Source organism: Periplaneta americana, chromosome 5, assembly GCF_040183065.1.
Source record: "Periplaneta americana isolate PAMFEO1 chromosome 5, P.americana_PAMFEO1_priV1, whole genome shotgun sequence".
In the NCBI taxonomy this organism is placed as follows: Eukaryota; Metazoa; Arthropoda; class Insecta; order Blattodea; family Blattidae; genus Periplaneta; species Periplaneta americana.
The window spans coordinates 69,291,356-69,307,909 of NC_091121.1; the positions used below are offsets into that span (position 1 = coordinate 69,291,356).

Here is a 16,554-nt window from a genome sequence, read left to right on the forward strand (position 1 = left end):
AATACAAGAAAGAAGTGTAAAAGTTCTCGATGTAGAGAAAGAGCTTAGAAGTAAGTTTATTTCATCTGCCGTGACATGTAAAAAAACCTTCCTTGAATTTGTGATTGTTTGCGAATACAGACTATTACCTTTCTGAGAAAAGAGGAATACTCTTTAATGTATAAAGACTTGTAAATTCTCGCGTTCTATGTTTCAAATAACACATAAAATAAGAAATATTAAAAAAATAGTGTAATAATAAGTGTTGCAGCTATGTTTGTTGTATCTTGAAAAGGCTGTATTCAGTTTGTGTTTTCAGTAATAAACTAATTTACAAAGCTAGGAAATAATATAATTTTGTTATGTGTGTTTATGTACAGTCTGTTTAAAATTTCTACAATTATTGTACCATGCGTCATTATGAAATTCAAATCATAGAGTAGATATCAGATCACCTGCATGAGCCGCCAGAGCGCAACATGGCAGTGAACTAATTTTGCAGCGAAACTACAAACAACTTGTAACTGCTGCGGCTGGCTCCGTCTGTCTTTCTCTTTCAAGGTTTTTTTTTTAACACTTTGTGAGCACTAGTTGCCCATCCATGAACAAGTCTAACATTTGTTAAGATTAAAAATGATGATGATTAATGTATATATGTAATACTATCAACTAATTCAGTAATTAAATATTTATTTCTTTTTATTTAATTTTACAATAAATATTGCTAATTTGTTTATAACAATTAAAAGCAACATAGATACATTATTTATGTTATTAATATTCTGGTTGTTAATAAGTTCAAAAGATGCAATACAATGTCGTGTCTTGGAGATCAGTCGTAGCATTTAGGTCAATGATTGATGAGTTCTTGCTGAAACAGGAAACGAGAATTAATATTCTAGAACCGTAAACAGCGAAGATATACTCAGGTAAAAATTGACAAGTCTAAGTACCGGTATATTATCTGTGTGGAATTGTCGTAATTAAGTCACAAGAAATTTTCCGAGAATACAGGTATGCATAAATATATATTGGTCAGTTCGTGGTTGGGAACCATTAACAATACCACTATAAAAGTTATATTAGGTGCGCTAGAATAATAATTATTTTGGTATAACACGAACAAAATAAGTCAGATTTTCATTATCAACGACTGTATAAACAAAATGCCGTTTATTTCAAGGCAACGAGGGAGCTATATATTGCGATTTGCAAAATTTGAAAGTGTAAAGTCAGTTCAATGCTGTTTTAACTATGAGTATGATGATTGAGGAGCTCCGAATTACAAGCCGATAAGGTTATAGTAGTGCACGTCTGAAGATAAAGATCTGCAGATCTATTAACATGTGATATTCTTATATTGATGACCATAGGCGTGTTCTCTAAATCGAAGCTTCTTCTGGCGCTGGTATGACAGCAAGTCTCAAAAAGAGTCTTAGACCAGTGGTATTCAACCTCGAGACAATTTTCCACTCAAGCTTCTACCCCCAAAGTTGTTATGCTTAATTCAAATTACACATAACTATAATTACTTACAAATGGCTTTTAGAGAACCAGAAGATTCATCGCCGCCCTCACATAACCCCGCCATCGGTCCCTATCCTAAGCAAGATTAATCCAGTCCCTACCATCAAATTCCAACTCCCTCAAATCCATTTTAATATTATCCTCCCATGTACGTCTCAATCTTCCCAAAGGTTTTTTCCCTCCGACGTCACAACTAACACTCTATATGCATTTCTGGATTCGCCCATATGTGCTACATGCCCTGCCCATCTCAAACGTCTGGATTTAATATTCTTAATTATGTCAGGTGAAGAATACAATGCGTACAGTTCTGCGTTGTGTAACTTTCTCCATTCTCCTGTAACTTCATCCCTCTTAGCCCCAAATATTTTCCTAAGCATCTTATTCTCAAACACTCTTAACCTCTGTTCCTCTCCTAAAGTCACAGTCCAAGTTTCACAACCATACAGAACAACCGGTAATATAACTGTTTTACAAATTCTAACTTTCAGATTTTTTGAGAGCAGACTGGATGAAAAAAGCTTCTCATCCGAATAATAACAGGCATTTCCCATATTTATTCCGGGTTTAATCTTCTCGCGAGTGTAATTTATATTTCTGTGGTGTTCGGAATAAGTCATTTTTGTGCAGATGGAATATTGTTTCCTAGATGAACACACAAGTTAAATTATACACGAGTGTGCAAAAATCAAAAGAACACTACCAGTTGATGTGTTTTATTTGTGTAGAAAATTATTTGTAATAAGGGTTTCAAGTTTAACTTTCATTTATCTCCAAACTCATTTCTATGACATCTCCCTTTGTCCAAACAACACAGATTATTGTTGCAGTTGCTCAGAGATATTTGAACTTTTCTACCTTTCCAAAGACGTTTTCGGATGGGTAGGCCGAGACATAGATGGGGAAATAATAAAAAAATAAATTTGAGGGAGGTGGGATATGATGGTAGAGACTGGATTAATCTTGCTCCGGATAGAGACCGATGGCGGGCTTATGTGAGGGCGGCAATGAACTTCGGGTTCCTTAAAAGCCATTTTTAAGTAAGTTATTAAGTAGAGTAAAGGTGGTAATATTGTAACAGTTATTTTTGAGAATCTATTACAATTTTATTGAGCGAGAGAAGGACCGGTTTTGTGCAGCAACTTGTCCACGAATATTCCCTTAATACGTTGACGCAAAAAACCGATCTTCCTCTCGCTCAGTAAAATTGTAATAAATTCTCAAAAAGAACTATCACAATATTACCAACCTTTACCCTACTTCTACAGTAGTACCCATGCTACTATATCCAACTCACAATATAATGTTAATAATAATTATATGCATTTCGACTTTTAAACAACGATAATGACATATATAATGCAGAAATTGAAAGCAATGCATGCAGTGAATTGGATATACCTCAAATTTATGAAGCTTAAGATAAGGCATTAATAGAATAAAATATTTTAATTTCGTACACTCGATAAAAGTTAAAACCCAATATTTTACTCACCTCCCCAATGACAGTGTATTTGTTCTCGTAAAATCCATACGACCCAACTGACTTCTTGATTTGGTATACAGTGTAATTGGAACCAACTCCTCCTCCAATTACAGACATTGTGCCGCCTCCATCCTTCCAAGTCGAACCGTATTCACATGTTTGAATCACACCATTCACCGTTTCTCTTACATCAAAGGTATCACCTTCTGGATAAATCGATCCGTAAGTTTCATAAGCAAAACCAACTTCATCGACAACTGCTGGTATTTGAGCCCGGAATTCTTCCTGGTAAGAACGTCCTTTCCTTGAAGAATACTTATTATTAAAGAAAACGCAAGAATACATGTTGGCAGTACGTATTCCTGAGTCCACTATGAAAACTACATCGAAACTAGTTTCACCAATTCCTCCATTGAGCTCCCTCATGCCTTCAACATTGTACCAAAAAGTACTGCCGAAGCAGTCCTTGGCTTGATAATTAGATCCAAATCCGTATGTTTCAAATAACGTTCCGCTGACAGATTCGAAAAATGATACAACCATTAGTTGCATTCCGATGTCATCATTGATTTCCTTCATGTGTTTAAGTGCATTTCTCGAGAATTCTAGTAAATTCGCACACATCCGTTCATCGACATTCTTTGAATCTCCGTCAGTAAACACTACCACGTCAATGGTTAGACTTACTCCAAGGGGCACATAGTAACGAATCGTAACTTCTCCGCTACCAATTCCCTCTGAAATAGTTACATTTCCAGTTCCATTGAACCACTCTTCATTCCTAACTATATTTGATATTATGCCGGCATTAGTTGCAAATTCTAAATACCCTTCTTCATAGTTTTCCACACCATTGAAGACTCCCATAAAGTGCCTTGAAGGCGCAGCATAAACACTGTCACTTTTTTGTTCAAAGAACTTGGAATTTTGTCTTGCTGTGTCATCAGATGTTACAGATAGCGTTCTGCACAAAGAGCACAATTCTAGCCCAAGAATGAGCCAAACCGAAAGAAGAATCTTCAGCTCCATGTTACCTCTGTTAATGGTTCCCAATCACGAACTGACCAATGTTTATATATAGGCTATGCCTATTACTTATTCTTTGAAGACTTGTCTTAGCGAAGTGTTTGTGATAACGAAATAAATATCCATTGATACGTATGTAATGATAAGATAACTGTTCATGGCCGGATTGTAAGAAGAAAAATTTTTATCATTACTAGAGACCTAGGTTTTTACCCATTATTTTTTCTCACTTCTAAACTCATAATTTCTTAGATCATTTTCAGAATCATGGTCATAAGAGTCACTGTTGAACCTAAAAAAACCTAAATTGGACCTTAAGAACTAAAAAACCTAAATCATAATTAATATGTATTCTTCTATATTTACTGCGTTTTATATAACTAGGCTTATATTTAGAAATATTGCTTGCTCCATGAATGTCGTAGATAATTATCATAAAATTCCTGTCAGTTTCATAAAACATAAGTTAAGGGAACACATGTTAGCACGCTGTGATGTACAATGGCAAGGAAGTAATAACGGCTCTCTAACTAGAAACTTATTCTTTCCTACAATAATCTCTAGGTTAAACTGTAAACACATGATACCCAATTTCAGGCCATGGAAAATTTAAAACATATTTTAAACGGTTCAAAATCAATCATGTAAATGAATACATGTGTAAATGCGAGGAAAGCGACCAGACTGTTCAACACCTGCTATTTGATTGCCCAATCTTCGAAAGAACTCGCCTGTTATTTTTGTCACATGTCATCTCATGTTCTGGGCAATTTGAAAAACTCCTGTGTTTTATGTTTAAAAAGAAATGCTGTTCAAGAGAATTTCAGAAATTCATATCACACATTTACAATTCACTGTAAATAGCTAGTTTGTGTTTATGCCATAGTAAGAGAAGTTGTAGTTAATGCAATTAGTAAGGGTATATGAATGTGTTAATTTTGTGTGTGTATATATATTTTCAGGTTTTTTTTAAATCTTAATCTAACATGCGACAGGGCAAAACAGGCTGCAATAAAAGGAGATACTAGTACTATTAACAATAATACTAATAATCACAATAATATTTGCTATAATATCACTGTTTTATATCGTATATAAGTTTTATGTAATTTTCATTTTTTTCTGTATTGTCTGTGTTTTTTTATATAATATGTCTATGTGTTGTACATTCATTTGTATGTCATGTGTCTATTTCATATCATTTTTATGTCATATATGTCCTTAAAAGTAATATGTATGTTTCTACGAAATGCTTACCTATTTATTTTTATGTAACAAGTCTGTGCGTGATGTGTCCTGGGAAAGTATGGTATGTAATATGTCTGTGTTTCATATATTGTGCATCTATTTCCATGTATTATATCTATTTTATCTCATATCTACGTATTTGTATATGATATAACTATGATTTTTATTTTGTCATACACATTTAATGTAATATGTGTATTTTATGTCATAAATATGTATATATTTTATGTGAATATTTGTACAGGGCTATGATATGTATGATTTAACTACAGTCCTAATATACCTTCGGGTAAAATAGGATTCTATAAACTTGGAAATTCAATAAATAAATTTAGAAATTTAAATATATTTTATAATTTTTATTGTCTTCTACACTGAAGAAAGCGACCCAATATGCTGTATTTACCCCTTCAGTTTTTGTTGTTTTGGATAAAATGTTTAACGGGACTTCACCTTCTCAAGGGGACTGATTGGGACTATAGGTATTTTGAAATTTCCACTTATCGCAGATATGACATGCCAATAAAAGGTGTGAAGTAACTAAACTTTCTCTTGAGGTGAATGAAATGCGAAAAAGTCGCATTGCTGAAATTCATGACGTTTTCGGGCATGTTCGCCGATAGAAGACTGCGATCTTGCGTGTGCAGGTACGAGCTGTAAACTTTTCTAAGGTCTCTGTGCAGTCTGTCTTATTCTGGTTTTTGAATTTTTATATTTTGTATTTTGTTAAGCTATGCCCCAGATCACATATATAACAGATTGCTCATCCTATGTTAAAATCGGTAGCACTTTGAAGAGAACAACCGCCAGGATCGCCACCCGTCCGCCGTAAACGAACACGAGATGGCAGTACAGTCGAATGGGAGTTAAGACGTGACTCCTTATGTAACAACTAGATGGCAGCATAGTAAACCTGACAAAAGTTCTTACCGTTAAAGCTAACAGGCCGAGCAATCTGGGTATATATGATCTAGGGCTATGCGAAAACAAGTGAAATCACATTTATTACGACAGTGAATTGGAAATGATTCCATCTTTACAACCAAGGGAAAAGTTGACTGTAAGCATACATTTTAACACTCAGGTAATTTTTGCGACCTCTTTTTCACAGTTTGGACAAAACCTAAAAAACTATTTCACCTATTCCAGTAACCGAAAATGAAATTCTTAAAAACCTAAAAATCCTGTCCCTAATCATCACCATCGCCGACATTATTACCATCATACCACCACCACACCATAATCATCGTCGCTCTAGTTAAGGATTTCTTGGGGAGGATAATCTGTATAAATATCATTAAATATCATCCATGTTTGATTATAATTTATGTTTCGATAGGCCTACCTCAGAAGTGTCTCCGTTATTCTTCAATCATCTACACCTTTTCCATTACGATTTGTAGTTTACTGTTCTTATAGCATGTATCATAGTTTCCATGTATTCGCCATGATATTTTCTGCTCGTTTTAATATTAGTATTGAAATTTACAATATAATTAAATTTCAATACTTAGCGGGTTTTTTAGCCTATCATACCAATTGTGAGCTTCCTTTCCAACACTCACTTTCTCCAAAATTTGAAGTTTTCAACTAAGAGTGTTTATAATGTTTGAGGTTAGGTATCCGCTGGTAACATTGTTTTATGCAAAATAGTACTATATCCCTGTGAATTCTCAATGAAAAGAATGCAATTTTTTCTGTAACTAATTAAATCCAGGACAATATTAAGTTCAGTTTTATAATATAAAGTGTTACTCACCACCCCTGCTACAGTGTAGCTATCTTCGTAGGTTCCGTATGCACCCGATGACTTCACAAATTCATATTCAGTGTAGTTGAATCCAACTCCTCCCTTAATAAAAGACATCGTGCCTGTGCCGCTCTTCCATATTGGTTGGTTTTCATAATCCACAATCACGCCAGGCACAGACTCTATCACATGAAAATTTCCAGAGTCTGGACTGATCGTTCCATAAGTTTCATAAATGAAACTGGCTTCATCAAGAACAGTAACCACGGGAGACCGGACTTTTTCTTGAAAATGTCCCTTCTTTGATGAGAACTCGTTGCTGCTAGAAAAGACGCAGGAATAGGAGTTACTTGAGCGGACTCCTGCTGGTATGGATAACAACACATCAAGTCGATCTTCGCCTATTCCTCCAGCTAAGTTTCTTGTGCCCTTCCCGTTATGCCATTCCGAATAACCGTAACAATTAACTGCTTCTTGATTGGAGCCCAACACGTAACTGTCTACTCTCGCCTCGTTATGAGTTTCAAAATCGGATATAACTGAAATTACTATTTCCCCAGCAACATCCTGTTTAATATGCATAAAGGCATTTTTTGACCATGGTATATCCTTCACAACGTCCACCACATTTTCGTCAGAATATACATTGACTGTAACGTCAAGACCGACTCCAGATGGCACGTCGTAATGAAGAGAAACAGAATCACTACCAATCCCTCCAACAATGTCAATGGTTCCATTTCCATTGTGCCATTGTTTGTCCGTGGTTATATTTGATATTTTGCCCGAGTTCATATGAAATTGTACAACTCCTGTCTTATGTACTTCTGACGTGTCGAAGCTTGCTATAAATTGTCTTCTTGATGCTGCAGAAACAGTGTCAATTTTCTTTGTAATTATATTACTATAATGCAGTGCTTTGGCACCATCTGCTATAACAGGTATCGTTCTACCAAGAGAACAAAACTGTAATGCGAGAAACAAAGATAATGTTAGAAGTGTATGCCGTTCCATGTTGTCCGGTGTCTGAATGTTCCCCCACCTAGAGCTCCTGAATATTTATATACATTTATGTATATTCTCTTGTGATTAATCTAAGTCATTATGATAACGATTCAATTATGCATTGAGTGATAAATTTCTAGTGTTTTGTTTGTGTAAATTGTTATGTCCTTCGATAAATAGTAAGTTAAACATTACAAAAAATGCACATAAATGCTTTCTACACTGGAAAATTTCAGAAACCTTGTTAACCTTCAAAAATAAAAAAATAGTAATGTTCTCATAAACTCTCAGTGCAGTTGTATCTGATTTAATCACATCGTACTTTCTTCAAGAACTGTTACATAATTTCTTGCGTTTGAGATAATGTAAATGTTACAAAAAATGCACATAAATGTATTCCGTGCCTGGAAAATTTCAGAAACCTTGTTAATCATCAAAAATAAAAAAAAATGTTAATGTTCTCATAAACTCTCAGTGCAGCTGTACCTAATTTAATCAAATCGAACTTCCTTCAAGAACTGTTATACAATTTCAGGCGTTTGAGATTTTCAGTAACGGAGTTGTCTTCAGTGTAAGAAATGCTTTCCTAATCTTTCACAAAAATCTCTTCAAAAATCACAGCTCAGAGAGATAAAATTGGTTCCCTAAACAATAAAAATATCCAGCAAAATAAGGTAAACGTTACAAAAAAATACACATAAATGCTTTCTGTGCCAGGAAAATTTCAGAAACCTTGTTAACTTTCAAAAATAAAAAAATAGTAACGTTCTCATATACTCTCAGTGCAGTTGTACCTAAATTAACCAAATCGTACTTTCCTCAAGAATTGTTACATCATTTCTGGCATTTGAGATTTTCAGTAGCGGAGTTGTCTTCAATGTAAGAAATGCTTTCCTAATCTTTCACAAAAATCTCTTAAAAAATAAAACTTTAGAGAGATAAAATTAATTCCCTAAGTAATAATAATAATAATACAAAATCCAGCAAAATATTTCGTACGGTTCTTCGCCACCTCAGTACTCCGAATCTACCATTTCTTCGGTTCCGTGCTTCGCCCATTTCTAGTTCTCGTTATTCCATTGTCTTTCTTCACATTATCTCTCTATGATTTCTGTGGATGTGGAAAATTTATTTAGTGTAGCTAATTTCCAAATAAAATTTATTTTGAAATCCTGATCCGTTTTGAATTACGCGTGTACAGCTTTCGTGTGATTATGTAATACAAAAAAAAAATGTTATATATTTCAGCAGCCAGAAGTTCATCTACTGATCTGGAGAAGAGATGAGCGATAATTCGATGGTGTTCGGGTAAAGGGGGTTCATTAATTTTTTGTGCAAATGGAGTTTTATTCCCTAGATCAGCCGTGGCGAAAATGTGGCTCGCAATGATAGCTATGTATTCTCTTGCTTCCTACCTCCCATAACCCCCCACCCTCTCACTCACTGGAGTCAAACTCCGTTCCATTTGTATTTTTCTCTGACCTGCGAGTGGCGTATCGTCGCACTGTCTCTCTCGAAACCATGTACCTCTACAAAATCGAAAGTTTCAAGTAGGATGGGAGGACGCATTTTTTGCTGCCAATATGATGAGAATATTAAATGTGTGATTTGTTCACAAGTATTACGAGGAAAACGGTTGTATAACATAAAACAGCATTATACTACGTGTTACTCAAGAAACATTCAAAGGTTGTGTTGTTGTTTTATTATTATTATTATTATTATTATTATTATTATTATTATTATTATTATTATTATTATTATCTCTGTATGTCGATCCTTTTTCAGCGGATGTACGAATAATGCGGTTAGATTTTCAATTTAAATTCACAGATTTACAATGTGATGTTAAGTGAAAGCTAGATGTAAGGACTTGACAAATGTTAAATTTTTCAAATATTTGCCAAAAAATAAATATCCGAAGCTTCATTCTTTCGTTTGCTCTGTTGAAGCCATGTTCGCTACAACTTACGTTTGTGAAAAATTGTTTTCAACAATGAAAATAGTAAAAACCAAATTTAGATCACGATTGACAGACAAATACCTTCGTGATCAACTACGACTGGCAGTAAGTGACATAATTCCTGATTTTGAAACTCTGTCGCAGAGACATTCTGAAGACAATTCATTTTAGGTTGTGATAATGTGTCCTATGTTTTCTTATTCATTTCTTTCTTCGTTACACGTAAACATTAGTTTGTAACCCTATACTGTATAAAAATATATATTTAAGTGCTTGATGTAAGGAAAATGAAAATCCGTTAATAAGTCAGACAGTTGCTTCACTTCACTTCGGGTGTCCGCCTCCCTCCATAGGCGTTATGTACGTTGCAGGTTACACAGTGGCTCGGCGTACGATCACATTTACGCCATGACTGCCCTAGATGAATGCACAAGTTAAATTCTACAAGTGACTGTGCAAAAAATAAATTAATTGTAGTATTTAATGTGTTTTATTTCGGTAGGAAATTATTGGTAATAAGAGTCCGAAGTTTAATTTCCATTTATCTCAGTATATTTATATGATTTGCAATGTTATCTAGCATCGGTGTAATTGGTATTTCGAGAGACGAAGCCGGGGATTCTTCAAGGATTTCAAAATATTCACGCCATAAATTTGAGGGGAAAACCCATGAAAACTCAACCAAGTAATCAATATAATATATATTATTATGGAGTTAGATATTATCTCCAGTCATTCTTCGACATCCCAATAATCTGCCACATCACATCCACACTCACAGAATTTCGACCAATTTTCATTTTTTTTTTTTCAAGGAAGACATCTAACCTTCCCACACTTGTAGCAAATTCCACAACTGATTACTAAAAATGGAAGAAAGAAGCTCATTGATCAATGTTACCAACTGTGGCGCACCTGGGTATATTTGCCGCGAATTTCAACCTCAAGTGGCAATTTTTTCTAAAGGAAAAAAAAAAACAATCTGGAATACAATGCCTGTACGAATTGTCACAAATTTTTTTTAAACAAAAAGCAATAATTGCACATGAAGTCTTTCAGATATGTTGAACTCTATCCCAGAATTCACTGATCTAAATCAACCCAACACCTATCCCCTTTACAGTTTAACTTCGCTCTAGAATATGCCATTAGGAAAGTTCAGGATAATAGACAGGGTTTGGAATTGAATGGGTTACATCAGCTGCTTGTCTATGCGGATGACGTGAATATGTTAAGAGAAAATTCACAAACGATTAGGGAAAACACGGAAATTTTACTTGAAGCAAGTAAAGAAATAGGTTTGGAAGTAAATCCCGAAAAGACAAAGTATATGATTATGTCTCGTGACCAGAATATTGTACGAAATGGAAACATAAAAATTGGAGATTTATCCTTCGAAGAGGTGGAAAATTTCAAATATATTCGAGCAACAATAACAAATATAAATGACACTCGGGAGGAAATTAAACGCAGAGTAAATATGGAAAATGCCTGTTATTATTCGGTTGAGAAGCTTTTCTCATCTAGTCTGCTGTAAAAAAAATCTGAACGTTAGAATTTATAAAACAGTTATACCACCGGTTGTTCTGTATGGTTGTAAAACGTTGACTCTCACTTTGAGAGAGGAACAGAGATTAAGGGTGTTTGAGAATAAGGTTCTTAGGAAAATATTTGAGGGCTAAGAGGGATGAAGTTACAGGAGAATGGAGAAAGTTACACAACGCAGAACTGCACGCATTGTATTCTTCACCTGACATAATTAAGAACATAAAATCCAGACGTTTGAGGTGGGCAGCGCACGTAGCACGTATGGGCGAATCCAAAAATGCATATAGAGTGTTAGTTGGGGGACCGAAGAGAAAAAGATCTTTGGGGAGGCCGAGACGTAGATGGGAGGATAATATTAAAATAGATTTGAGTGATGTAGGATATGATGAGAGAGACTGGATTAATCTTGCACAGGATAGGGATCGATGGGGGGCTTATGTGAGGGCGGCAATGAACCTCCGGGTTCCTTAAAAGCCATTTGTAAATAGGTAAGTCAACTCATTCTGGAGTAATTAATATTTCTCCTACAAAATATGTAATTTTTCAATACTTTTGCATAACAGAAAATTTGATATATAACCCACAGTTTGGAAGATAGACATATGGGTTTGCAGTAAAAACTTGACTTTTCACAGGTATTTGGTCCCTGTATAAACATCAGAGAGTTTCCATAAATTTAAGGACAGGGTTGAAAGATCACTTATAGAGAGGTGTCCTTAAACTTTTGGTAGCAGCTGCACTATAGCTGCAAAAAAACACAAGTTTGCTCATCCTGCTACAAATCTCGAAATATTTTCTAAAGATCTACTCTCCTCCCTGTGCTGTATGCTACTTCTTAATATTCAGTTAATAGAAGCAAATATTTAGCTGAGAACAGTTCAATTCTATAAAGAGTGAGAATGTATGTAAAAAAAAGCCACATATTCAAACAAATATAGGCCAAAGGCTAATAAACTAATACAAAAAGAAGAAATTTTAAAAAGTTTGTTCTTTATATTTTAAGTACCGTATATTTAAAATGGTATACAAAATATATTTACAAAATGTAATCACAAAATACATATATAAAAAATCATAAATTGAATCTTCAATTTAAGAACAGTCTGTATACAAATTAATAGCATTGTTCGGTGAATTGTTTTCACAGGCGTATCCGCAATATAGGTTCTTGTCCGTTTTACTTCATTGTCTGTTCCTGAAAAGAAGTCAAAATCAAAGAAATTAAAACAGGATTGTCAAGGGACCAATCATATAAGAAAGCATATTAACTTCATAGTGCTAACCTATTCCGTAACATTTTAAAGCTCAATGTTTTTTTCTTTATTTTCTTCTACTTCTTGTTAGGTATTCTACAATTTATAACGTCGTTGTCTAATTATTAAGTTAAGTAAACATTTAAAATGCTAAGTTAATTACAAGCTTAATAAATTTTATTCCTTTACTTTAAGGGGTTAGGTACAGCTTACAGCAGTAAAACTTTTTTTCTCCATTACTGTATCTTGTACAATAATGAAAATTGGTATGTGTAAAATACTGTCCTATATATATATATATATATATATATATATATATATATATATATATATATTTATTTCTTTTTAATTCAAAATATTGGCAGCTCACAATGCAGTGATGAAGCGTTTCCCTCAGATCTTATAAATTTGTTAACTTTTTCATGTTCTCTCTCTTTTATTTTATTGATGAAACTCGGGTTTACAATATCATGCTCTTTCAACTATATTCCTTAATAAATAATATTTTTTTTATTTTGTGTCAGAAGAAAATACTGATATTTGACCATTTTTAAAATGAATTTATTTTTTATCAGACAATCTATCAAAGGTATAGAAGTGATCTTGCATCATATTGTAGATATGACATGCATAAACACACACAAAAAAATTTCATCACAGAATACTGGGTAGTTTTTGAGTTATGTGGAAAATGCTTCAAGATACCACCGTCAGGATATAGTAGCCATTCCGTTTAATGAGTGCTGTGTATATATTTAATGGAAATGTACTATTTATAAAACTGGTACAGATAAATCTTTCCGTATAATCTTACTTTAACTTTGAAACAAATGTCTTAAATAAACAAATAAAACACCAGTAACATACTTTTAGTTAAGGATTTACGGAAAGTACATATTATGTATTTCTTGAAGCTTATGAATACGAAAAGTTATATTAAGGGGTGATAAGGCTGAAATTTAGCAATTTTGACTGAAATGTTTTATTTATTTATTTTGCATTCTAAAAATATTTCAATTTGTCCTCTTAAAAATGTTTTTCATTTTACCAGTCTGCCATGTATAAAGTCCTCGTGGACATTTTTAAAACAGCGGTGCAGCACTCCTATTAGTAGTACTAGTACACAAAACTTTGATCTCAGTTATCTCGCTTTACAATTTTCAACATTTTTTCGTATACAAAGTGCTCCTAGAGATACAATTCTTATCTGATTCACATGAAAGTTACAGGAATTGTAAAATATGCAGGTACTCGTATTTTCAATTGGCCTGGATTTTGATATCCCTTGCGTAATACTGTACATTTCCAAATGTTGGAAGAGTAATCACTTTCTTTTCGTATTATATAAAAATCAGAAAAGAGAAGATAAATATTTCCCCCCCCTCTTAAAATTTTTCACACACAAAAAACCAATATTAATCTTTATTTGTAGATGTATGTTTTATTATTCTGTAAATTTACAACTCATGAAAAAAATTATAATGCAGAGGATATTTTTTGTGAACCTATTAAAAAGAGACAAACAAATTAATTAACTATAGACTGTCTTACATGAATGAAATTCAGCACAGCATTAGCTACGAATAGTAATAGTGGGCCTATATGGTTCACATTTGGTAATTATTACTATAAAATTACGGAAGTTGAAAATTTCAGCTATATCTTCCTTTAATTATTGTGGAATAATGAAGCCGAAGGTCTCCAGATAAACAGACCACATTGACTAGATAATTTGGAAAACGATTAAACATTCTTCTCTTTAACAGTTTCAAAATTCTGCTTTTTTAAGACAAACAGATTGGTATAAAATTTTAAACTCTGCAATGAAGGACGTAAGAACTTTACAGCTTAATAATAGTAATCGCAATAATAATAATAATAATAATAATAATAATAATAATAATAATAATAATACTAATAATAATAATAATAAAATAATAATAATTACAATAGGCCTAATAATAATAACAATAATAATAATAATAATAATAATAATAATAATAATAATAATAATAATATACTTGAAAAGTAAAGTTTACTTACTTGATCATAGAGCACCATGTTGTACTGGTACGTTCCATATGACTGTGTGGACTTGACGATTCCATACTGCACGAAGTTGAAGCCAACCCCTCCTTCGCTGACATACATCAACCCTGTACCATTCTTCCAGTCAACTCCTCCTTCATGCACCAGAATCGTCATGTTACCGAAGCCCTGAGTAATATCTCCAGCAGTGTTCTTCAGAATTGTGCCGTAACTCTGATAAAGCAAAGTTCTCTCTTTGGGTAAAAATGAGGGAAGAGATCTAACTTGTTTCGATTTTGGGAAATCTTTCTCTTCTACAAAGTTAGAGTCTGAGACAAAAGTGCACCTGTAAAAGTTGTACCCGCTGACGCCTGCAGGTACACCTAAGGTCACACCCAAGTACTCTTCACTTATTCCTCCCGAAACAATTCTTGAGCCATTTCCGTTATACCAAACAGAATCTCCGTAACACTCTTTTATCGTTCTATCAACACTGAAGGCATAGATGTCGTTCCTGGACTTACTGCGAGATCTATACTCTGCGTAAGATACAAAATAAGCTTCATCTCCAATTTCTCCTTTAGAATTTTTGGCGAATTCTTTTGGCAATTCCCAGTGACTCTCACTGTCGACGTTCAGATTCTCCAAATCTTCTTCGCAAATTATTTGAGTTATAACGTTAAGACCAACTCCTGCTGGGACCGAATAGTTGAACACGGCATAGTCGTATCCTATGCCGCCTGATACTATCCGACTCTCTCCATGTCCAGAAAGCCATTCTTCAAGAGTGTTTATATCTGCTATAATGCTAGAATTAAAGTAAACAACGGCTATGCCATTTTTGTGTTTGTCCGACTTCAGGAACTGTCCCGCGAATGCTCTAGATAGCACTGGTATGCTATCTCGCTGTTCTATGCTGTCGTCTGTTTGTTTGCTTCCAATATTATCTTTCTCAACTGGCAGAGCGTGTAACTGCACCCATAAGATGAACGACACTGCAATAACAGTACGAAACTCCATATTTCCTGCTTTTTACTGTCTTGTAAAGTTAATGATTTAGTCACTGGTGAGGCGTACAATTTATACCTTAATCCATATATTCACGGAGTAGGCTAGATATTGATAAACGTATTTGCGTAAGTGATTCAAGTATTAGATTAAGTCTTTCAATGAAATTCTTGCGAATTGTGAAGAAGACGTCATACTACATACCAGTAACATGAACCACCCAGACGTATTCTGTCCGAGTATCATTCCTAAGAATAGCAAATGTAATCTGGTATGACGTAAATTAAGTAATGTTTGGAAATAATTTTAAGTTTTATTCATTTCTTTCGGTTCATCTTATTTCCCAGAAGTATAAATTCGTAAAAAATATTCAGAAAAAAATTTCGTTTAATGTTACAATTTAACAAGCAATAAATATAGAATATTCTACAAATAGGCTACTACGCTCTCTCCTTAGGAAGTTAATTGACAATGTAATTTATGATTAAAAATATGTGATAATTTCATACCTTAATTACAGTAAAACCTATTTCAACGTGAAACATTATCATCATTTTCCAATCTAGTATTAGATCATGTGGTCTGTTACGGTCTCATGCCATCTTTTTCTGGACGTCCCTCCGGGACGATACCGCAGGATCTCCTTGAGAATTCTTTCTCTATTGTTATTATTATTATTATTATTATTATTATTATTATTATTATTATTATAAAACGGAAACACGGAAATTTT

General features: G+C 33.8%; 2 protein-coding genes across 6 annotated transcripts in view; both read right to left on the reverse strand.

Moving 5' to 3' along the window:
* Positions 1 to 16,554, reverse strand: part of LOC138699819 (protein Wnt-5b-like) — a 2,020,855-nt gene that overhangs the window by 400,371 nt on the left and 1,603,930 nt on the right. The gene's annotated exons all lie outside the window — the stretch shown is intronic.
* Positions 653 to 15,891, reverse strand: LOC138699816 (uncharacterized). Of its 4 annotated transcripts, none has more exons than XM_069825990.1 (2): positions 14,829 to 15,891; positions 653 to 850 (listed from the first exon to the last, which is right to left on the reverse strand). In XM_069825990.1, exons 1-2 carry the CDS (start codon positions 15,831 to 15,833, stop codon positions 830 to 832), a joined length of 1,026 nt encoding a protein of 341 aa, XP_069682091.1. In that variant the 5' UTR covers positions 15,834 to 15,891; the 3' UTR covers positions 653 to 829. The 4 variants fall into 4 exon arrangements, with proteins under 4 accessions (XP_069682091.1, XP_069682090.1, XP_069682089.1 ...); XM_069825989.1 differs by lacking the exon at positions 14,829 to 15,891 and adding an exon at positions 7,026 to 8,067; XM_069825988.1 differs by lacking the exon at positions 14,829 to 15,891 and adding an exon at positions 3,002 to 4,584.